At 43.1% G+C, this 20,969-nt stretch overlaps 1 protein-coding gene across 1 annotated transcript; it reads left to right on the top strand.

Moving 5' to 3' along the window:
• Positions 1–2,069: 2,069 nt before the first annotated feature.
• On the top strand, positions 2,070–16,620 carry LOC311124998 (xylosyltransferase 1-like; the record flags this gene model as incomplete). The annotated part of the gene is made up of 5 exons (XM_084199086.1): positions 2,070–2,117; positions 5,836–6,038; positions 13,241–13,321; positions 15,821–16,037; positions 16,444–16,620. Coding segments are annotated over 5 exons (726 nt in total), but the record flags the coding sequence as incomplete, so codon positions are not given.
• Positions 16,621–20,969: the final 4,349 nt, after the last annotated feature.

Genomic DNA, 20,969 nt, shown 5'->3' with positions numbered 1-20,969 from the left:
ATACATATAGACCAGGTAAGACTATAGACTACCATCTACCACCTCACACTACTACTATATACATATAGACCAGGTAAGACTATAGGCTACCATCTACCACCTCACACTACTACTATATACATATAGACCAGGTAAGACTATAGGCTACCATCTACCACCTCACACTACTACTATATACATATAGACCAGGTAAGACTATAGACTACCATCTACCACCTCACACTACTACTATATACATATAGACCAGGTAAGACTATAGGCTACCATCTACCACCCCACACTACTACTATATACATATAGACCAGACTATAGACTATAGACTACCATCTACCACACCTCACACTACTACTATATACATATAGACCAGGTAAGACTATAGACTACCATCTACCACCTCACACTACTACTATATACATATAGACCAGGTAAGACTATAGACTACCATCTACCACCTCACACTACTACTATATACATATAGACCAGGTAAGACTATAGGCTACCATCTACCACCTCACACTACTACTATATACATATAGACCAGGTAAGACTATAGGCTACCATCTACCACCTCACACTACTACTATATACATATAGACCAGGTAAGACTATAGACTACCATCTACCACCTCACACTACTACTATATACATATAGACCAGGTAAGACTATAGGCTACCATCTACCACCTCACACTACTACTATATACATATAGACCAGACTATAGACTACCATCTACCACCTCACACTACTACTATATACATATAGACCAGGTAAGACTATAGACTACCATCTACCACCTCACACTACTACTATATACATATAGACCAGACTATAGACTACCATCTACCACCTCACACTACTACTATATACATATAGACCAGACTATAGACTACCATCTACCACCTCACACTACTACTATATACATATAGACCAGGTAAGACTATAGGCTACCAGCTACCACCTCACACTACTACTATATACATATAGACCAGGTAAGACTATAGACTACCATCTACCACCTCACACTACTACTATATACATATAGACCAGGTAAGACTATAGGCTACCATCTACCACCTCACACTACTACTATATACATATAGACCAGACTATAGACTACCAGCTACCACCTCACACTACTACTATATACATATAGACCAGACTATAGACTACCATCTACCACCTCACACTACTACTATATACATATAGACCAGGTAAGACTATAGGCTACCAGCTACCACCTCACACTACTACTATATACATATAGACCAGGTAAGACTATAGACTACCATCTACCACCTCACACTACTACTATATACATATAGACCAGGTAAGACTATAGGCTACCATCTACCACCTCACACTACTACTATATACATATAGACCAGGTAAGACTATAGGCTACCATCTACCACCTCACACTACTACTATATACATATAGACCAGGTAAGACTATAGACTACCATCTACCACCTCACACTACTACTATATACATATAGACCAGACTATAGACTACCAGCTACCACCTCACACTACTACTATATACATATAGACCAGACTATAGACTACCATCTACCACCTCACACTACTACTATATACATATAGACCAGGTAAGACTATAGACTACCATCTTCCACCTCACACTACTACTATATACATATAGACCAGACTATAGACTACCATCTACCACCTCACACTACTACTATATACATATAGACCAGGTAAGACTATAGGCTACCATCTACCACCTCACACTACTACTATATACATATAGACCAGACTATAGACTACCATCTACCACCTCACACTACTACTATATACATATAGACCAGGTAAGACTATAGGCTACCATCTACCACCTCACACTACTACTATATACATATAGACCAGGTAAGACTATAGGCTACCATCTACCACCTCACACTACTACTATATACATATAGACCAGGTAAGACTATAGACTACCAGCTACCACCTCACACTACTACTATATACATATAGACCAGGTAAGACTATAGGCTACCATCTACCACCTCACACTACTACTATATACATATAGACCAGACTATAGACTACCATCTACCACACCTCACACTACTACTATATACATATAGACCAGGTAAGACTATAGACTACCATCTACCAAATGTAAAAAAAAAAATGTAAATGTAAATCTACCACCTCACACTACTACTATATACATATAGACCAGACTATAGACTACCATCTACCACCTCACACTACTACTATATACATATAGACCAGGTAAGACTATAGACTACCATCTACCACCTCACACTACTACTATATACATATAGACCAGGTAAGACTATAGACTACCATCTATCACCTCACACTACTACTACTATATACAGTGAGGGAAAAAAGTATTTGATCCCCTGCTTATTTTGTACGTTTGCCCACTGACAAAGAAATGATCAGTCTATAATTTTAATGGTAGGTTTTTTAAACAGTGAGAGACAGAATAACAACAAAAAACTCCAGAAAAACGCATGTCAAAAATGTTATAAATTGATTTGAATTTTAAATGAGGGAAATAAGTATTTCACCCCCTCTCAATCAGAAAGATTTCTGGCTCCCAGATGTCTTTTATACAGGTAACGAGCTGAGATTAGGAACACACTCTTAAAGGGAGTGCTCCTAATCTCAGTTTGTTACCTGTATAAAAGACACCTGTCCACAGGAGCAATCAATCAGATTCCAAACTCTCCACCATGGCAAAGACCAAAGAGCTCTCCAAGGATGTCAGGGACAAGATTGTAGACCTACACAAGGCTGGAATGGGCTACAAGACCATCGCCAAGCAGCTTGGTGAGAAGGTGACAACAGTTGGTGCGATTATTCGCAAATGGAAGAAAGGTGAGGAATCAGCCCAGAACTACACGGGAGGATCTTGTCAATGATCTCAAGGCAGCTGGGACCATAGTCACCAAGAAAACAATTGGTAACACACTACGCCGTGAAGGACTGAAATCCTGCAGCGCCCGCAAGGTCCCCCTGCTCAAGAAAGCACATATACAGGCCCGTCTGAAGTTTGCCAATGAACATCTGAATGATTCAGAGGAGAACTGGGTGAAAGTGTTGTGGTCAGATGAGACCAAAATGGAGCTCTTTGGCATCAACTCAACTCGCCGTGTTTGGAGGAGGAGGAATGCTACCTATGACCCCAAGAACACCATCCCCACCGTCAAACATGTAGGTGGAAACATTATGCTTTGGGGGTGTTTTTCTGCTAAGGGGACAGAACAACTTCACTGCATCAAAGGGACGATGGACGGGGCCATGTACCGTCAAATCTTGGGTGAGAACCTCCTTCCCTCAGCCACAGCATTGAAAATGGGTCGTGGATGGGTATTCGAGCATGACAATGACCCAAAACACACGGCCAAGGCAACAAAGGAGTGGCTCAAGAAGAAGCACATTAAGGTCCTGGAGAGGCCTAGCCAGTCTCCAGACCTTAATCCCATAGAAAATCTGTGGAGGGAGCTGAAGGTTCGAGTTGCCAAACGTCAGCCTCGAAACCTTAATGACTTGGAGAAGATCTGCAAAGAGCAGTGGAACAAAATCCCTCCTGAGATGTGTGCAAACCTGGTGGCCAACTACAAGAAATGTCTGACCTCTGTGATTGCCAGTACTAAGTACTAAGTCATGTTTTGCAGAGGGGTCAAATACTTATTTCTCTCATTAAAATGCAAATCAATTTATAACATTTTTGACATACGTTTTTCTGGATTTTTTTGTTGTTATTCTGTCTCTCAATGTTCAAATAAACCTACCATTAAAATTATAGACTGATCATGTCTTTGTCAGTGGGCAAACGTACAAAATCAGCAGGGGATCAAATACTTTTTTCCCTCACTGTACATGTAGACCAGGTATGATACACCCTTTATAACCCACCATAAATCACTTTAAAATCACAATAAACTGCCTGCCCTTGCACTACTGTGAAGTACTTTTACTCATCAATGTAGACAAGGTCCTGTAAACCAGTACAATCCACCTTAGACTAAATACCACCACTGCCTCTACTACTTCCAGTACATTTACATACTGTAGGCCAGTGCAGGCACCTAACATTAGAAGATTGCCTGCGTAAATCAATTGTTTTTTAAATACAACCATTCCCTTAGCTCTATCAACTGATAACCCAGAGGAGAGACTAATGGTGGCATTTACCCGAGACCAGGGCTCTCCAACCCTGTTCCTGGAGAGCCACCCTCCTGTAGGTTTTTACTCCAACCCCAGTTGTAACTAACCTGGTTCAGCTTTTCAAGCAGCTAATTAATAGAATCAGGCACGGCAGGATTAGGCGGCCTCCTATGACAGCAGATTGACAAGGGCTGCAGTTTCTGAGCTAAACTGACCAAGACTCACACATAAACTGACCAAGACTCACACATAAAACCTCACAAAAAACAGTGACAATTTCTCTCAACCAGTGGCATATGGGCTTTTTAGGTGAGCGCTGATGCCGCCCTTTGATAAGCAGCGGCCACTTTGTCACAGGAAGGGGAGCAAAATATTTTGCTTGTCCATTCCCACTGCGCCTCTCCAGCGTGCTGTTGGAGAGACGCATCTCTGCAGCGCTCCAACAACGTTCCGTCAAAACAATTATCTAACATAAATCATGTAGCAGATATAGAATATGGTAGAAAGAGAATGTGGCCTTCTATAGCCTACAGGCTGGAGATAAAATGTATGACAATGTAATGAAACTGACACTTTTTACATCATGCATGACAGCTCATTTTACATCATGTTTCTCCGATCAAATAGCCTAACCTAAATGGCGCTCAATCAAATAAAAAAAGCGCTGTCATGTTAACAAACAACATATCCTAAAAACAGGACAGGTCAAAGTAAGATGGACAATATGAAATGGACAATCACAACTGTTGTCCAGGAGTTTCACCCCGTTGTCATGATCAGTGGTTTCAAGTTTGTATCCGTCAATTTTTGACAAGCTGATCATAGCAGAAAAAAATACTTCTCCATTTCCCGCTGTGTAAACGCATTGCAAATAGGCTCGTGATAACTCCTGATAAAGTTGGGAAGCTACTAGCTGATATTCAGAGCTTAAATAGCCAAATTGATTAGTCACAGGAATCAGGACTAATAAAGCCAATGCAATGGCCTGTTTTACAAATGGTGGCCTACCAAATGGATGGGCATTCATAAAATTCCATTGTTGGCTGATGTCGTAGGCTACACCCCAGTAAGCACGAGCCGACGTCTTTTGGACATCTTTTTTTGGTCCTGTCCGGACAACGTTTTTTGGTGTTTTACAAACGGTAGGCTTACCACATAGATGGGCATTCATGAAATGCAATTTCAGACAACACTGTGGCTACACCTCAGTAAGCATAGACCGACGCCGACGTCTTCCGGACCATCCTTGATTTCCACATCCACAGACTTTGGTTTTTGGTCCGGTCCGGATCACCAATCATAGACGTCAAGGACCGGCCCTGGAATCAGGTGTGCTAGATTGGGGTTGGAGTGAAAACCTACAGGACGGTAGCTCTCCAGGAACAGGGTTGGAGAGCCCTGGTCTATACCCTTATCCTATACGTAGGATATTGTCTTAAACCAGGGGTGTCAAACTCATTACATGGAGGGCCTAGTGTCTACTGGTTTTTTGATTTTCCTTTCAAGTAAGACCTACATAACCAGGTGAGGGGAGTTCCTTACTAATCAGTGACCTTAATTCATCAATCAAGTCCAAGGGTGGAGCAAAAACCTGCAGACACTCAGCCCTCCGTGGAATGAGTTTGACACATGTTTTAAACTCTTCCTCTTCTCTCCCCCTCCAGCGTTCCAATTACCTCCACAGACAGGTGCAGGCCCTGGCCTCCCAGTACCCCAACGTGAGGGTGACGCCCTGGAGGATGGCTACCATCTGGGGCGGTGCCAGCCTGCTCACAATGTACCTCCGTAGCATGGCAGACCTCATCACCATGACCGACTGGAGCTGGGACTTCTTCATCAACCTCAGCGCTGCAGACTACCCCATCAGGTGACTGGGGTGGAGGTGACAGGGGGGTAGAGGCTAGCAGTATGTCCGACCTGATCACCATGACCGACTGGAGCTGGGACTTCTTAATTAACGTCAGGATCCCACGTGACTTGGGTGGAGGGGCAAGGTTTTCCAGATAGTTGACCTACTGTGCATTGGGAAATTATTCAGACCCCTTGACTTTTTCCACATTTTGTTACGTTACAGCCTTATTCTATTTCCCTGATCAATCTACATACAATACCCCATAATGAAAAAGCAAAAACAGGTTTTTAGAAATTTTTGCAAATGTATTAAAAATAAACAACTTAAATTTCACATTTACATAAGTATTCAGACCCTTTACTCAGTACTTTGTTGAAGAACCTTTGGTAGCGATTACAGCCTCGAGTCTTCTTGGGTATGACACTACAAGCTTGACACACCTGTATTTGGGGAGTTTTTCCCATTCTTCTCTGCAAAGGTTGGATGGGGAGTGTCGCTGCACAGCTATTTTCAGGTATCTCCAGAGATGTTAGATTGGGTTCAAGTCCGGGCTCTGGCTGGGCCACTCAAGAACATTCAGAGACTTGTCCTGAAGCCACTCCTGCTTCGGCCCAGTCTGAGGTCCTGAGCACTTCATCTTTCCCTCGATCCTGACTAGTCTCCAAGTCCCTGCCACTGAAAAACATCCCCACAGCATGATGCTGGCACCATCATGGTTCATCGTAGGGATGGTGCCGGTTTTCCTCCAGATGTGACGCTTGGCATTCAGGCCAAAGAGTTCAATCTTGGTTTCATCAGACCAGAGAATCTTGTTTCTCATGGTCTGAGAGTCCTTTAGGTGCCTTTTGGCAAACTCCAAGCGGGCTGTCATGTGCCTTTTACTGAGGAGTGGCTTCTGTCTGGCCACTCTACCATAAAGGCCTGATTGGTGGAATGCTGCAGAGATGGTTGCCCTTCTAGAAGGTTCTCCCATATCCACAGAGGAACTCTAGAGCTCTGTCAGAGTGACCATTGGGTTATTGGTCACCTCCCTGACCAAGGCCCTTCTCCTCCGATTGCTCAGTTTCGCCGGGCGGCCAGCTTTAGGAAGAATCTTGGTGGTTCCAAACTTCTTCCATTTAAGAATGATGGAGGCCACTGTGTTTTTGGGGACCTTCAATGCTGCAGAAATGTTTTGGTACCCTTCCCCAGATCTGTGCCTCGACACAATCCTGTCTCGGAACTCTACGGACAATTCCTTTCATGGCTTGGTTTTTGCTCTGACATGCATTGTCAACTGTGGGACCTTATATAGACAGGTGTGTGTCTTTCCAAATCATGTACAATCAATTGAATTTACAACAGGTGGACTCCAATCAAGTTGTAGAAACATTTCAAGGATGATCAATGGAAACAGGATGCACCTGAGCTCAATATCAAGTCTCATAGCAAAGGGTCTGAATTCTTATGTAAATAAGGTATTTCTGTTTTTTATTTGTAATAAATTAGCAAGCATTTCTACAAACCTGTTTTCACTTTGTCATTATGGGGTATCATGTGTAGATTGATGAGGACACTTTGTTATTTAATAAATTTTAGAATAAGGCTGTAACGTAACAAAGTGGAAAAAGGGAAGGGGTCTGAATACTTTCCGAATGCACTGTATATATTTAAGTACGGAAGTAGCAGCAGCTGTGTTGACAGCAATTGGTTTTACTGGAACGTCTTGTGCCTCTTCTCCTTCGAAACAGTCAAGCTGTTTAGGGGTGAGTGGCCAGGAGTCAGACAGAGAGGAAATACTACTTCACTTGCTCACTTCTCTGTTTGACCTGACATGAAATTACTCTGAACACTTTGAACACCAGTTTGGTCATATGGATAAAAAATATTGAGAGATTCTACTGATAGTCCTTTGTTGTGTAATTATAATGTACAGTTTATACACTCTTTAAAATGAGCCATTATGAAGAGATGCAAACAGTACTAAAAGTCTGAATGGCTATCAGACAGTAGACACACACGGCTATATAACCCCATAGGTCCTCGAGGAATCCATACAGTCACAATCACTATACAATCACTGCAGACTTACAACAAAGACCCTAGCTAAAAAACTTAAATAGATCAATTACAGTAGATCTCCGGTTCTTCTTAAGGTGATTACACATTTGTTCCCCCCGAATTCCAATCCCTGTCCTGGCTTACTTACTCAGTTGAATAGGTTACATGGTGAACTGATTACATGTTAATTGCCCCTTGGTCAATATGTATTGACTTCCCAACAGGTGGTTAGTGTGTGTGTGTTTGTGTGTGTTTGGCACCGCCCCAGATGGTAGCCATCCTCCAGGGGGTCACCCTCACGTTGAGGTACTGGGAGGCCAGGGCCTGCACCTGTCTGTGGAGGTAGTTGGAACGCTGGAGGCGGAGAGAAGAGGAAGAGTTTAAAATGTGTCTGACTCATTCCACCGAGGGCTGAGTGCCACACGTACACACCCTTGTGAACCTGTAGGGCCTCAGGGTCTGCTGGTAGGTTTGTGATGTGGATCCACACATTAGTCCCTCATAGACTTCTATCACATACAGTGGCAAGAAAATGTATGTGAACCCTTTGGAATTACCTGGATTTCTGCATAAATTGGTCATAAAATGTGATCTGATCTTCATCTAAGTCACCACAATAGACAGACACAGTCTGCTTAAACTAATAACACACAAACAATCATACGTTTTCATGTCTTTATTGAACACACTGTGTAAACATTCACAGTGCAGGGTGGGAAAAGTATGTGAACCCTTGGATTTAACAAATGGTTGACCCTCCTTTGGCAGCAATAACTTCAACCAAATGTTTTCTGTAGTTGCGGCTCAGACCTGCACAACGGTCAGGAGGAATTTTGGTCCATTCCACTTTACAAAACTGTTTCAGTTCAGCAATATTCTTGGCATGTCTGGTGTGAACCGCTCTCTTGAGGTCATGCCACAGCATCTCAATCGGGTTGAGGTCAGGACTCTGACTGGGCCACTCCAGAAGGCGTATTTTCTTCTGTTGAAGCCATTCTGTTGTTGATTTACTTCTGTGTTTTGGGTCATTGTCCTGTTGCATCACCCAACTTCTGTTGAGCTTCAATTGGTGGACAGATAGCCTTACATTCCCCTGCAAAATGTCTTGATAAACTTTTTTCCGTTGATGACGGTCAATCCTAGGGAGAGTAGCAACAGTGCTGAACTTTCTCCATTTATAGACAATTTGTCTTACCGTGGACTGATGAACATCAATACTTTTAGATATACTTTTGTAACCCTTTCCAGCAAGTCAACAATTCTTAATCTTAGGTCTTCTGAGATCTGTTTTGTTCAAGGCATGGTTCACATCAGGCAATGCTTCTTGTGAATAGCAAACAAAAATTTTGTGAGTGTTTTTTATAGGGCAGGGCAGCTCTAACCAACATCTCCAATCTCGTCTCATTGATTGGACTCCAGGTTAGCTGGAGAAGCCATTTCGCTTTTGGAGAAGCCATTAGCCTAGGGGTTCACATACTTTTTCCAACCTACACTGTGAATGTTTAAATGATGTATTCAATATAGACAAGGAAAATAGAATAATTTGTGTGTTATTAGTTTAAGCACATTGTGTTTGTCGATTGTTGTGACTTAGATGAAGATCAGATCACATTTTATGACCAATTAATGCAGAAATCCAGGTAATTCCAAAGGGTTCACATACTTTTTCTTGCCACTGTACTTGCCCCAGATGGCCACCAGTAGCTGAAATCGCCATTGTGAAAAAGGAAACTGGACCTTGTGTGTCCAACACCTGGAGCTAAGATGGAAGGTATAAAGAAAGTGTGTTGTTTCATAGTCCAACACGTGTGTTTGGTTTATATACACAGGCTCAGGAGACACCCTGTCTTCATTCACCCTGTCAGGGAAATGTTCAGGGACATATTTATGTTTCCGAAAGAGCGTACTTTTAGTCTGTTGGCATGTGGATATGTGCTTGTCTTAGATATTATGGGATAGTGTGAGAACGGGGAGAATAGTTCTGATTTTGATGCTCCATTATAAAAGTGATAGTATCTGTCTGTCTTTTTGTCTGTCTGTCTGTCTATGTGCGCCCGTGTGTGTGTGTGTGTGTGTGTGCATAATGCCTTTGTGTATGCCTGTGTTTGCATAATGTGGGTGTACGCTTGCGTCTGTCACTGTGTGAGTGAATGTGTTTGTGGTGTGCTGATGAGCTGTTTCTTTTTTCCTGTCTGTTTCCTCTTCTTCTCTTCATTTGCATGGCGGTGATGTGGTGGAGGAATGGGCTGACACTGGAGGTTTTTATAGGCCCATCTGAAGAGAGATGGAGGGAGAGGGAGTGATAGAAGAGAAAGAAGAGAGTGAATAAGAGAAGGGGAAAGAGAGGGGAGGTTACATGTTGGCATAGCATACAGTAATATATTTGCATTGCAAATGATTTTTTGGACCACTTCTTGGATTTGACTCAAGTTTCTTCATTTAGACAATATTTACATACTTTAACCCACAACACACTGATCATCAGTCCACTCCCTCAATCCACTCCCGCTCATCTACAAGGCCGTATAGTGATACAATCAAAAAAGAAGGAAGAAGAAAGCTCTGTGACAAACTATACTTGCCTTGCACAGCCCTCTTCAATTCAGTTCAATTCAACTGTCATGCGAGTGTAGAATGAAGCCAACCAGTCTATGCTACAGTCATAGTACCTCACTAAAAGAATAACCAGGGTATGCTAGAGTCATAGTACCACACTAAAAGAATAACCAGGCTATGATCCACCCTATGGTCATCTTCTCCACTGATACTGTATAAGGAATGAAGGGACAGTCCCTACAGTATGCTACAGCCATACAGCACCAATGCTATAAGGAATGCAGGGTTAGGTCCGGTGCTACTGAGAGAGACAGGCATTATTCCTATGATCCACCCTATGGCCACAGCCTCCACTGCTACAGTATAAGGAATGCAGGGTTATGCTTGGTGCTGGTGCCATCAGTAGGCTGGAGGAGAGAGACAGGCATTATTCCCTGTCTAATTCTCTGATGATGTCCTCCCGTCCACATGGATGAGCCTGAAAGGCCCAGCCCAAATACCCTCTCCCCCTCGTCCCAGCGGTGGTGTCTGTGTGTCTGCCCGGTGGGCTGCAATGGAGGGATGGAGGAGGGAGGGATGGGTTACATGGTTGTTTTGTCCCAGAGCGAGGATCTCTTTCCAGGCTTTTCTCTTCTTCAAGACAGGCTGTGTTGTCTTGCTTCTATCCTCTTTTCTAACCTCCTGCTTTAATAAAGACTATCCAGCTGCTTTAATAAAGACTATCCAGCTGCTTCACTAAAGACTATCCCGCTGCTTTACTAAAGACTATCCAGCTGCTTCACTAAAGACTATCCAGCTGCTTCAATAAAGACTATCCAGCTGCTTTAATAAAGACTATCCAGCTGCTTCAATAAAGACTACCCAGCTGCTTCTCTAAAGACTATCCAGCTGCTTCACTAAAGACTATCCAGCCGCTTTACTAAAGACTATCCAGCTGCTTTACTGAAGACCATCCAGCTGCTTTAATAAAGACTATCCAGCTGCTTCTCTAAAGACTATCCAGCTGCTTCACTAAAGACTATCCAGCCGCTTTACTAAAGACTATCCAGCTGCTTTACTGAAGACTATCCAGCTACTTTAGTAAATACTATCCAGCTGCTTTAATAAATACTATCCAGCTGCTTTAATAAAGACTATCCAGCTGCTTTACTAAATACTATATAGCTTTCACTAAAGAATATCCAGCTGCTTTACTAAAGACTATCCAGCTGCTTTACTAAAAACTATCCAGCTGCTTCACCAAAGACTATCCAGCTGCTTTACTAAAGAATATCCAGCTGCTTTACTAAATACTATCCAGCTGCTTTACTAAAAACTATCCAGCTGCTTCACCAAAGACTATCCAGCTGCTTTACTAAAGAATATCCAGCTGCTTTACTAAAGACTATCCAGCTGCTTTACTAAAGACTATCCAGCTGCTTTACTAAAGAATATCCAGCTGCTTTACTAAATACTATCCAGCTGCTTTACTAAAAACTATCCAGCTGCTTCACCAAAGAATATCCAGCTGCTTTACTAAAGACTATCTAGTTGCTTTACTAAAGACTATCCAGCTTCTTTACTAAAGACTATGATATGGGCTTGGCTGGTGATTCTGTGGTACTGGCTTGGGTGGCAGTGTGTGTGAATGCCATCCAGCCAGACACATAGTGACAGAGAGACGAGAGGGCACCCTTGGGTAGACAGTCAGTCAGCAAACCAACCAGACCCACTGGACAGACTGGGGACCACTCAGGCACAATGACACAACTCTGGCAAATTTATGCTGTGACCTCGATTTCCCCCGCTGTGCTGTGCTCTGTGTGTGTGTTGTCTGTGTTTGTGTGCGTGTGTGTGTGTGTCCCACTACATCTGCTAAGTAAAGCCTTGGGGCTGTGAAATTGCTCCTTCATCAGTAAATGGCATTAATATGCGTTCCTTTAGCCTGCGCTAGCCCAGCTTTGTTAGGAGAGTTTAGGCTCTTTTAGAAAGGAAAACTGAGCTGTCATCTAAAGGTCCAGACAGCCTACCCCCTACCCTGCTTTACACCATGCAGATATCTGTATTGTTGAGAATACCTTTACTGTGGCAATGATGTCTTGCACTGCAGAGGAGAAGCCTTTAGCCTGGATGGGCTACCTAGAAAGGGTTTGACTCAACTGGACTACTGTATTGTATAGTGCCTGTGGGGTTGGTTATTGAGCCAACTGCTACATGGATGTTATGTTTACTGTCTTACTACTTAGGGTCAGTAGTTTTCCTGACCAACTGACCTGGAAAACCCTGGCCCCTAGTGATAGTGTATAGTTAAATAATAAATGATCAAATGTTCTGTTAAAGCAATAGTTCACCCCAAAATCAAACTGAGCATAAAAGTGAGTGGCGGTTGTATGAGTGAGAGTCCAAGAAAATGGCTGGCATACTTAGATTTTTATAAGGAACTATCCCTTTAACAAATATATCTTTGTATCCTTGACAACCCTTGAAAAGTGATAACCGAGAAAAGCTGTTCTATTGCCCTTTCATATGGCATATGGTTTCTACCTCTCTCTCTTTGATTGGTTGGTAATTATGAACTTCCTGGCTGTCGTTTCCACTGATTGGTTGGTTTCTAATGATCTCTTCCTGGTTGTTGTTAACAGGACCAACAGCCAGCTGGTGGCCTTCCTGTCCAAGTACAGAGACATGAACTTCATCAAGTCCCACGGCAGAGACAACGCCAGGTGAGATCTAACACGAACACACACTGAAAAATACACACCCACATACAGGTGCACACACACACACACACACACACACACACACACACACACACACACACACACACACACACACACACACACACTAGCATGATACAGACACATTAAAACATGTTCACTCATTTTTATTCTCATTCTCACACACCAGTGGCGGACGGTGCCGTTTAAGATGAGGGAGAACGATTCTTTTTTTCATGAGCATGGCCTTATTTCTATTACAGCATATTGGATGACTGTCATTCATATTCCACTCACCCAGTTCAATGTAACAGCAATAGGTTTAGGTTACTACATGATACTCGAATTGTCCCTATACCCATCATGAGGTTGCTACAACCTAGCCTATGAATGAAAGTTTGCAACGTAGGTGCACAGGTCGAGAGAGAAGTTTGAGTAATCAAGGCGACAGACAGTGACACATTCAATACCGCCTTGCATACTCTTGCCTGCATCTAGCTGATCTAGGGTGTAATCATTAGTCCAACAGTTGCAAACGAGAGTTTCTATTGGACAAATTCAGGTAACGTTTTTAAACAGAATCGGTTCACTTTCATAGCAGCCACATACAAACAGAATCGGTTCACTTTCGTAGCAGCCACATACAAACAGCATGATCACTTCCTTCTCGTATCTACACGCTCTCATCTTCTCACCTTTTCCCTTCGCTTGTGAAAACAGTGTGTTTTAATAAATTATTTGGTGTCGTGAATATATTTAGTATAGTTTTATCTAAAAAGGATCACTTTTAATGTTTCACTATTTGTATTTTTATGAAATTCACTGAGGAGGATGGTCCTCTCTTTCCTCCTCTGAGGAGCCTCCACTGTCACACACACACACACACACACACACACACACACACACACACACACACACACACACACACACACACACACACCCTCCTTGCCCCAGCTCGGTGACTGAGTCATAATCCAATTAGGCTCCATCTGTAGCTTTATTAATTAACCTTCCCTTGTTGCCGTGGCGAGGTGCTGCCTGCCAGCCCTGTCCCCAACCCGCTCCATGCCATATCACGCTACTTAATGACATGCCAATCACTGGTACTCACACACACACACACTGACACCAATCACAGTCTGGCTGCCTGTCGTGCTGTGCCATTGTGTGTGTGTGTGTGTGTGTGTGTGTGTGTGTGTGTGTGTGTGTGTGTGTGTGTGTGTGTGCGTGTGTGTGTGTGTGTGTGTGTGTGTGTGTGTGTGTGTGTGTGTGTGTGTGTGTGTGCCAGGGGTTAGACGGGCTTGACTGAATAAAACCACTACTGGCATGAGATAGGATGGATAGTGGATTAATGAAGGTTGTTCCTATGTAGCTGTTGGAGGTGTGTATAGGTTATACAACTTTGTTTCTGTTTGGATAGCAGCTGGCTTTAATACCTTCAAGGACTGAGTGAAACAGTTGTCTGTTTGACCTGAATTTGACACCTACTGCAACACTTGGTGCTTTCACATGAGTCACACATTGTTAGTGTTTGAGGGAAACATATATAGGATGTGACTCTCTCTCTATGCTCTCTCAATGCTACTGGGAGAGGATCCTGAGTGTCTACTGGAAAGGGAAATTGGTGAACATCGAACATACATGTTTTCCAAGCAGAACATATACTAACCACTAGGCTATATGGAACTTTAAAAAGTTTGTAAATGTTTATAAACATGTCACCACAGAGATGTTTTGTTCAGTTTGTATGCATTTTTGAATACGGCAGCTGTGAGAGATGGACTATGTTGCCATACAAGGCTTTTTTGACCTTGCTTTCTCCCAGTCTCTGGAAAAAGAGGTTCCTCAAGAGACCATCTGGTTAAATAAAGGACAAATAAAGCAAAAATATGTTTATATAAGTGATTGTATAGTTGAGTGTAACATAAGTTTATATAAGTTAGTGGTTGTGTGTAAAAGAAACAAACTTAACCATGGTTGTGTGTTCGTGTGTTTGTGGTTGCTATAGGTTTAACTATGGTTGTGTGTTTGTGGTTGCTATAGGTTTAACTATGGTTGTGTGTTTGTGGTTGCTATAGGTTTAACCATGGTTGTGTGTTTGTGGTTGCTATAGGTTTAACCATGGTTGTGTGTTTGTGGTCGCTATAGGTTTAACCATGGTTGTGTGTTTGTGGTCGCTATAGGTTTAACCATGGTTGTGTGTTTGTGGTTGCTATAGGTTTAACCATGGTTGTGTGTTTGTGGTTGCTATAGGTTTAACCATGGTTGTGTGTTTGTGGTCGCTATAGGTTTAACCATGGTTGTGTGTTTGTGGTCGCTATAGGTTTAACCATGGTTGTGTGTTTGTGGTCGCTATAGGTTTAACCATGGTTGTGTGTTTGTGGTTGCTATAGGTTTAACCATGGTTGTGTGTTTGTGGTTGCTATAGGTTTAACCATGGTTGTGTGTTTGTGTGTTTGTGGTTGCTATAGGTTTAACCATGGTTGTGTGTTTTTGGTCAACCAGGTTTATCCGCAAACAAGGTCTGGACCGGCTTTTCTTCGAGTGTGATACCCACATGTGGCGACTGGGCGACCGTAAAATCCCAGAAGGCATTTCTGTGGACGGCGGCTCTGATTGGTTCCTGCTCAATCGTGCGTTCGTGGAGTACGTTATAAAATCCCAAGACGACCTGGTCATCAACATGAAGCGCTTCTATACCTACACACTGCTGCCCGCTGAGGTAAGAACACACACACACACACACCTATATACTTCTGCTCACTGAGGTAAACACACACACACACACCTATATACTTCTGCTCGCTGAGGTAAACACACACACACACACCTACACACTGCTGCCCGCTGAGGTAAGAACACACACACACACACCTATATACTTCTGCTCGCTGAGGTAAACACACACACTTACACACACCAGTCCTAAGGACACTGCGTAAGGGCTTGGAGGAGATGTTTTGAAAGTTAAATAGATGAAAAACTGGAGATGTTTGTGGTTAAGTGTTACAGATGTCCACGTCATCCTTCATTCTCTTCTCTTCCACCTACACTACACTTCAGTGCAGGAAGGTGAAGTTATAGATTCTGACGCCCACTCTCTCTTTTCTTCTCTCTCTCTCTCTCAGTCGTTCTTCCATACGGTGCTGGAGAACAGTGCTCACTGTGAGAGCATGGTGGACAACAACCTGCGCATCACTAACTGGAACAGGAAGCTGGGCTGTAAGTGTCAGTACAAACACATAGTGGACTGGTGCGGCTGCTCCCCCAACGACTTCAAACCTGCCGACTTCCACCGCTTCCAGGTGAGACATGGTATCACACACATACACACACACACACACACACACGTACGTACATACATGTACACACACAAAACGTATACACCCACATAAACTTACAGTATAAACACACATCTCTTTCACATATTTCTCTCTCTCTCACGCATGCACACAGACACACACACACACACACACACTTTTCTCTCTCTCTCAAACACACACACTTGAATACATCCAAAGTCATAGTGCTGACCTAACTACTCTCTATGCCAGCTTGCTGCCCTCTGCCTAGCCTACTGTCTCGCCCTGTTGGCTGCCAACCCTAATGCCCAATCCTGACTCTGTCTCTCTGTCTCTCCCTTGGAATCCTGGCATGACTGGAGCACACTGACAGTATTATTACAGTATAAAATGCCTGGGAACAGTGTGTGTGTGTGTGTGTGTGTGTGTGTGTGTATGTGTGTGTGTGTGTGGTGTTTCATTACAGTATACAGAACACACTGGGCACAGTGCAGACCTCCTACCGCCTACCAGTCAGTCCACTGTATTAATAGGACTTAATTAATATCCTATTGAGTGTGGGTTTTCCACGCTCAGTAGGATCCAGTATAGATTGACAGAGAGGCTATATTTAGGCTAGAAGCTGCACATGCTTCAGAATGACTGAGGAGGACTGTGTAGTATCTAGTACTGGACATGTATCTAGTTCTATCTGTGGTATAGGAGTGGGTATCTAGTACTGGACATGTATCTAGTTCTATCTGTGGTATAGGAGTGGGTATCTAGTACTGGACACGTATCTAGTTCTATCTGTGGTATAGGAGTGGGTATCTAGTACTGGACACGTATCTAGTTCTATCTGTGGTATAGGAGTGGGTATCTAGTACTGGACACGTATCTAGTTCTATCTGTGGTATAGGAATGGGTATCTAGTACTGGACACGTATCTAGTTCTATCTGTGGTATAGGAGTAGGTATCTAGTACTGGACACGTATCTAGTTCTATCTGTGGTATAGGAGTGGGTGTCTAGTGCCCCTATTAATGGTTCTGTGTGGTGTGGAGGAGTGCTCTAGTAAGTCTGTGGGGGTTTTGTGTTGCTTAGGAAACGGACAGATCAGTGAGGGGAAAAAAGGAGGAGAGAAAGAAAGAGGGTGGAGGAGATGAGGTGAAAAAGTCTCACCTGTTACAGACAACAGAGAGAACCTTTCATAGCTAGATCTTGGACCTAGTCGCAATCTTTCCACTCTCTGGTTTCTCTCACTTGATGAACTGTACCTGTGAAAGTTGGGTTAATAAATTGTGTGAGGGGGCGGAAGAACCGCCGCCAAGTTCCACAGTTGCTGCCCTGGTGTGAGAATGCCACCGGTTGCCAGATAAGCTACGGGTTGCCAGGTCTGGTCCCTATGGGCCGTCATTATCCCCCACACTAGGAATTTACAGCAAGGTGCGCAGTACGGGAGGAGATGAGGGTAAATAGTTTCCCCTCCTTGTCTGAGGTGTATGGAACTCAAAGGACTGGTTATGAGTCTGCCAAGCAGCGGAGGCTGCTGAGAGAGTTCTCATGAGCTACTGTCAACCACAGCAAGAAGCAAGGGATAGAGAAATAGGGGGAGAGAGAGAGACTGAGGGAAAGAGAGAGAATGAGGGAAAGAGAGAGACTGAGGGAAAGAGAGAGACTGAGGGAGAGAGAGAGACTGAGGGAGAGAGAGAGAGAGAGAGAGAGAGAGAGAGAGAGAGAGAGAGAGAGAGAGAGAGAGAGAGAAACGGAGAGGCAGAGAGGCAGACATAGAGAGAGATAAAGGAAGACAGAGACAGAGACAAACGGAGAGAGAGAGAATACCATTAATCATATCCTTCACCCTTCATCCATCCATCATCCTAACACCCCACACACACACACAGTGTTTTCCACAAGCACATGGAGTAGCCAGCCAAATAGACAAAGTACCCAGCCATGCTCCCCAGGTCTGGGGGGGATGGGTCGGTGTTAAGATTATTTTTGCCGAACAAGCTCTATTTTAGTGGCCTCTGGTACATTCTAATGCTAGATTGTATTTTCAACCAGCAACTGTCAGGAAATAACACTGATATTAAAAAATATATAGGATTTTACAGTGTTAGTTTCATCAGCTGTTGTACAATATGATATAAAACACAGGAAAAACGTAATGTTGCCTTCACTGAGCCTTTAAAGAATCCTGTAAGAGTCTGCTGACTTCCACAGGCTTCGAGCTTCCTTTTAAGAGGTATTCTCTCAGCTATCTGTAATAAAGGTATGATTGAAGAATGAAGCAGGTGTTAAACATGGGCTTTGCTACACAGAAAGGAGCAGTTGTCTACCCCATTGTCAACACTTTGATTAAATCAATAGACCTATATCAGTATCTTTGAAAATACCATATAAAAATACCATATAAGTATCAATAGCTTTTAAAATGATTCAATCTGTTTTCTTTAATCATATTTTGGACCAGAGTGAGACTCTTTCTCCACTAACCTACCTATTGTTCCTGCAGTGAGGAGGATTCACTATCACATTTCAGGAGAAGACCCAGATGCAGATAGTGTCGAAGTAACAAACGTTTATTACAAAAACAGGGGGAAGGCAAACGACAGGTCAAGGGCAGGCAGAGGTCAGTAATCCAGATCAGAGTCCAAAAGGTACAGAACGGCAGGCAGTCTCAGGGTCAGGGCAGGCAGAGGTCAATTATCCAGGGTGGTGGGACAAGGTACAGAACGGCAGGCAGGCTCAGGTTCAGGGCAGGCAGAATGGTCAAAACCAGAAAACAGGAACTTGAGAAAGACAGGAGCAAGTGGAAAACCACTGGTAGGCTTGACGAAACAAAACGAACTGTCAACAGACAAACAGAGAACACAGGTATAAATACCCTGGGGATAATGGGGAAGATGGGCGACACCTGGAGGGGGTGGAGACAATCACAAAGACAGGTGAAACAGATCAGGGTGTGACAATTCACAATCTTCAGCAAATGTTTTCGTAATTTATCTGCAGATCACCAAAATGCCTACCAGTAGTATGCAAATTAGGGAACCAAATGAACAGCTCTCTTAAGGATGCAATTTGGTAGGCTACTGACGAGTCCCTCACTTTAACGTCACTGTCTGACAAGTCCTGATGGACTTCATATCAAAAATACAAACGAGATCTTTAGTTTACTTGTCTGGATGTGATACCATGAACATATAACTACATTGTATGATTTATGATTTATGAATGGCAAGGATAAACACTACCGGTCAAAAGTTTTAGAACACCTACTCATTCAAGGGTTTTTCTTTATTTTTACTATTTTCTACATTGTAGAATAATAGTGAAGATATCAAAACTATGAAATAATACATATAGAATCATGTAGTAACCAAAAAAGTGTTAAACAAATCAAAATATATTTTAAATTTGAGATTCTTCAAAGTAGCCACCCTTTGCCTTGATGACACATTTGCACACTCTTGGCATTCTCTCAACCAGCTCCAGGAGTTAGTCACCTGGAATGCATTTCAATTAACAGGTGTGCCTTCTTAAAAGTTAATTTGTGGAATTTCTTTCCTTCTTAATGCGTTTGAGCCAATCAGTTGTGTTGTGACAAGGTGTGTATGTGTGTGTGGTATACAGAAGATAGCCCTATTTGTGGCAAGAACAGCTCAAATAAGCAAAGAGAAACGACAGTCCATCATTACTTTAAGACATTAAGGTCAGTCAATACGGAACATTTCAAGAACCTTGAAAGTTTCTTCAAGTACAGTTGCAAAAACCATCAAGCGCTATGATGAAACTGGCTATCATGAGGACCGCCACAGGAATGGAAGACCCAGAGTTACTTCAGCTGCAGAGGATAAGTTCATTAGAGTTACCAGCCTCAGAAATTGCAGCCCAAATAAATGCTTCAAGTAACAGACACATCTCAACATCAACTGTTCAGAGGAGACTGTGTGAATCAGGCCTTCATGGTCGGATTGCTGCAAAGAAACCACTACTAAAGGACACCAATAAGAAGAACAGACCTGCTTGGGCCAACAAACACGAGCAATGGACATTAGACTGGTGGAAATCTGTCCTTTGGTCTGGAGTCCAAATTTGAGATTTTTGGTTCCAACCGCCGTGGCATTGTGAGGCACGGTGTGGGTGAACGGATTATCTCCGCATGTGTATTTCCCACCATAAAGCATGGAGGAGGAGGTGTTATGGTGTGGGGGTGCTTTGCTGGTGACACTGTCTGTGATTTATTTAGAATTCAAGGCACACTTAACCAGCATGGCTACCACAGCATTCTGCAGCGATACGCCATCCCATCTGGTTTGGGCTTAGTGGGACTATCATTTGTTTTTCAACAGGACAATGACCCAACACACC

Source organism: Coregonus lavaretus, assembly GCF_964263955.1.
Source record: "Coregonus lavaretus genome assembly, contig: HAP1_SCAFFOLD_8126, whole genome shotgun sequence".
Classification (NCBI taxonomy): domain Eukaryota; kingdom Metazoa; phylum Chordata; class Actinopteri; order Salmoniformes; family Salmonidae; genus Coregonus; species Coregonus lavaretus.
This window is presented reverse-complemented; position numbering and strand designations above follow the sequence as displayed.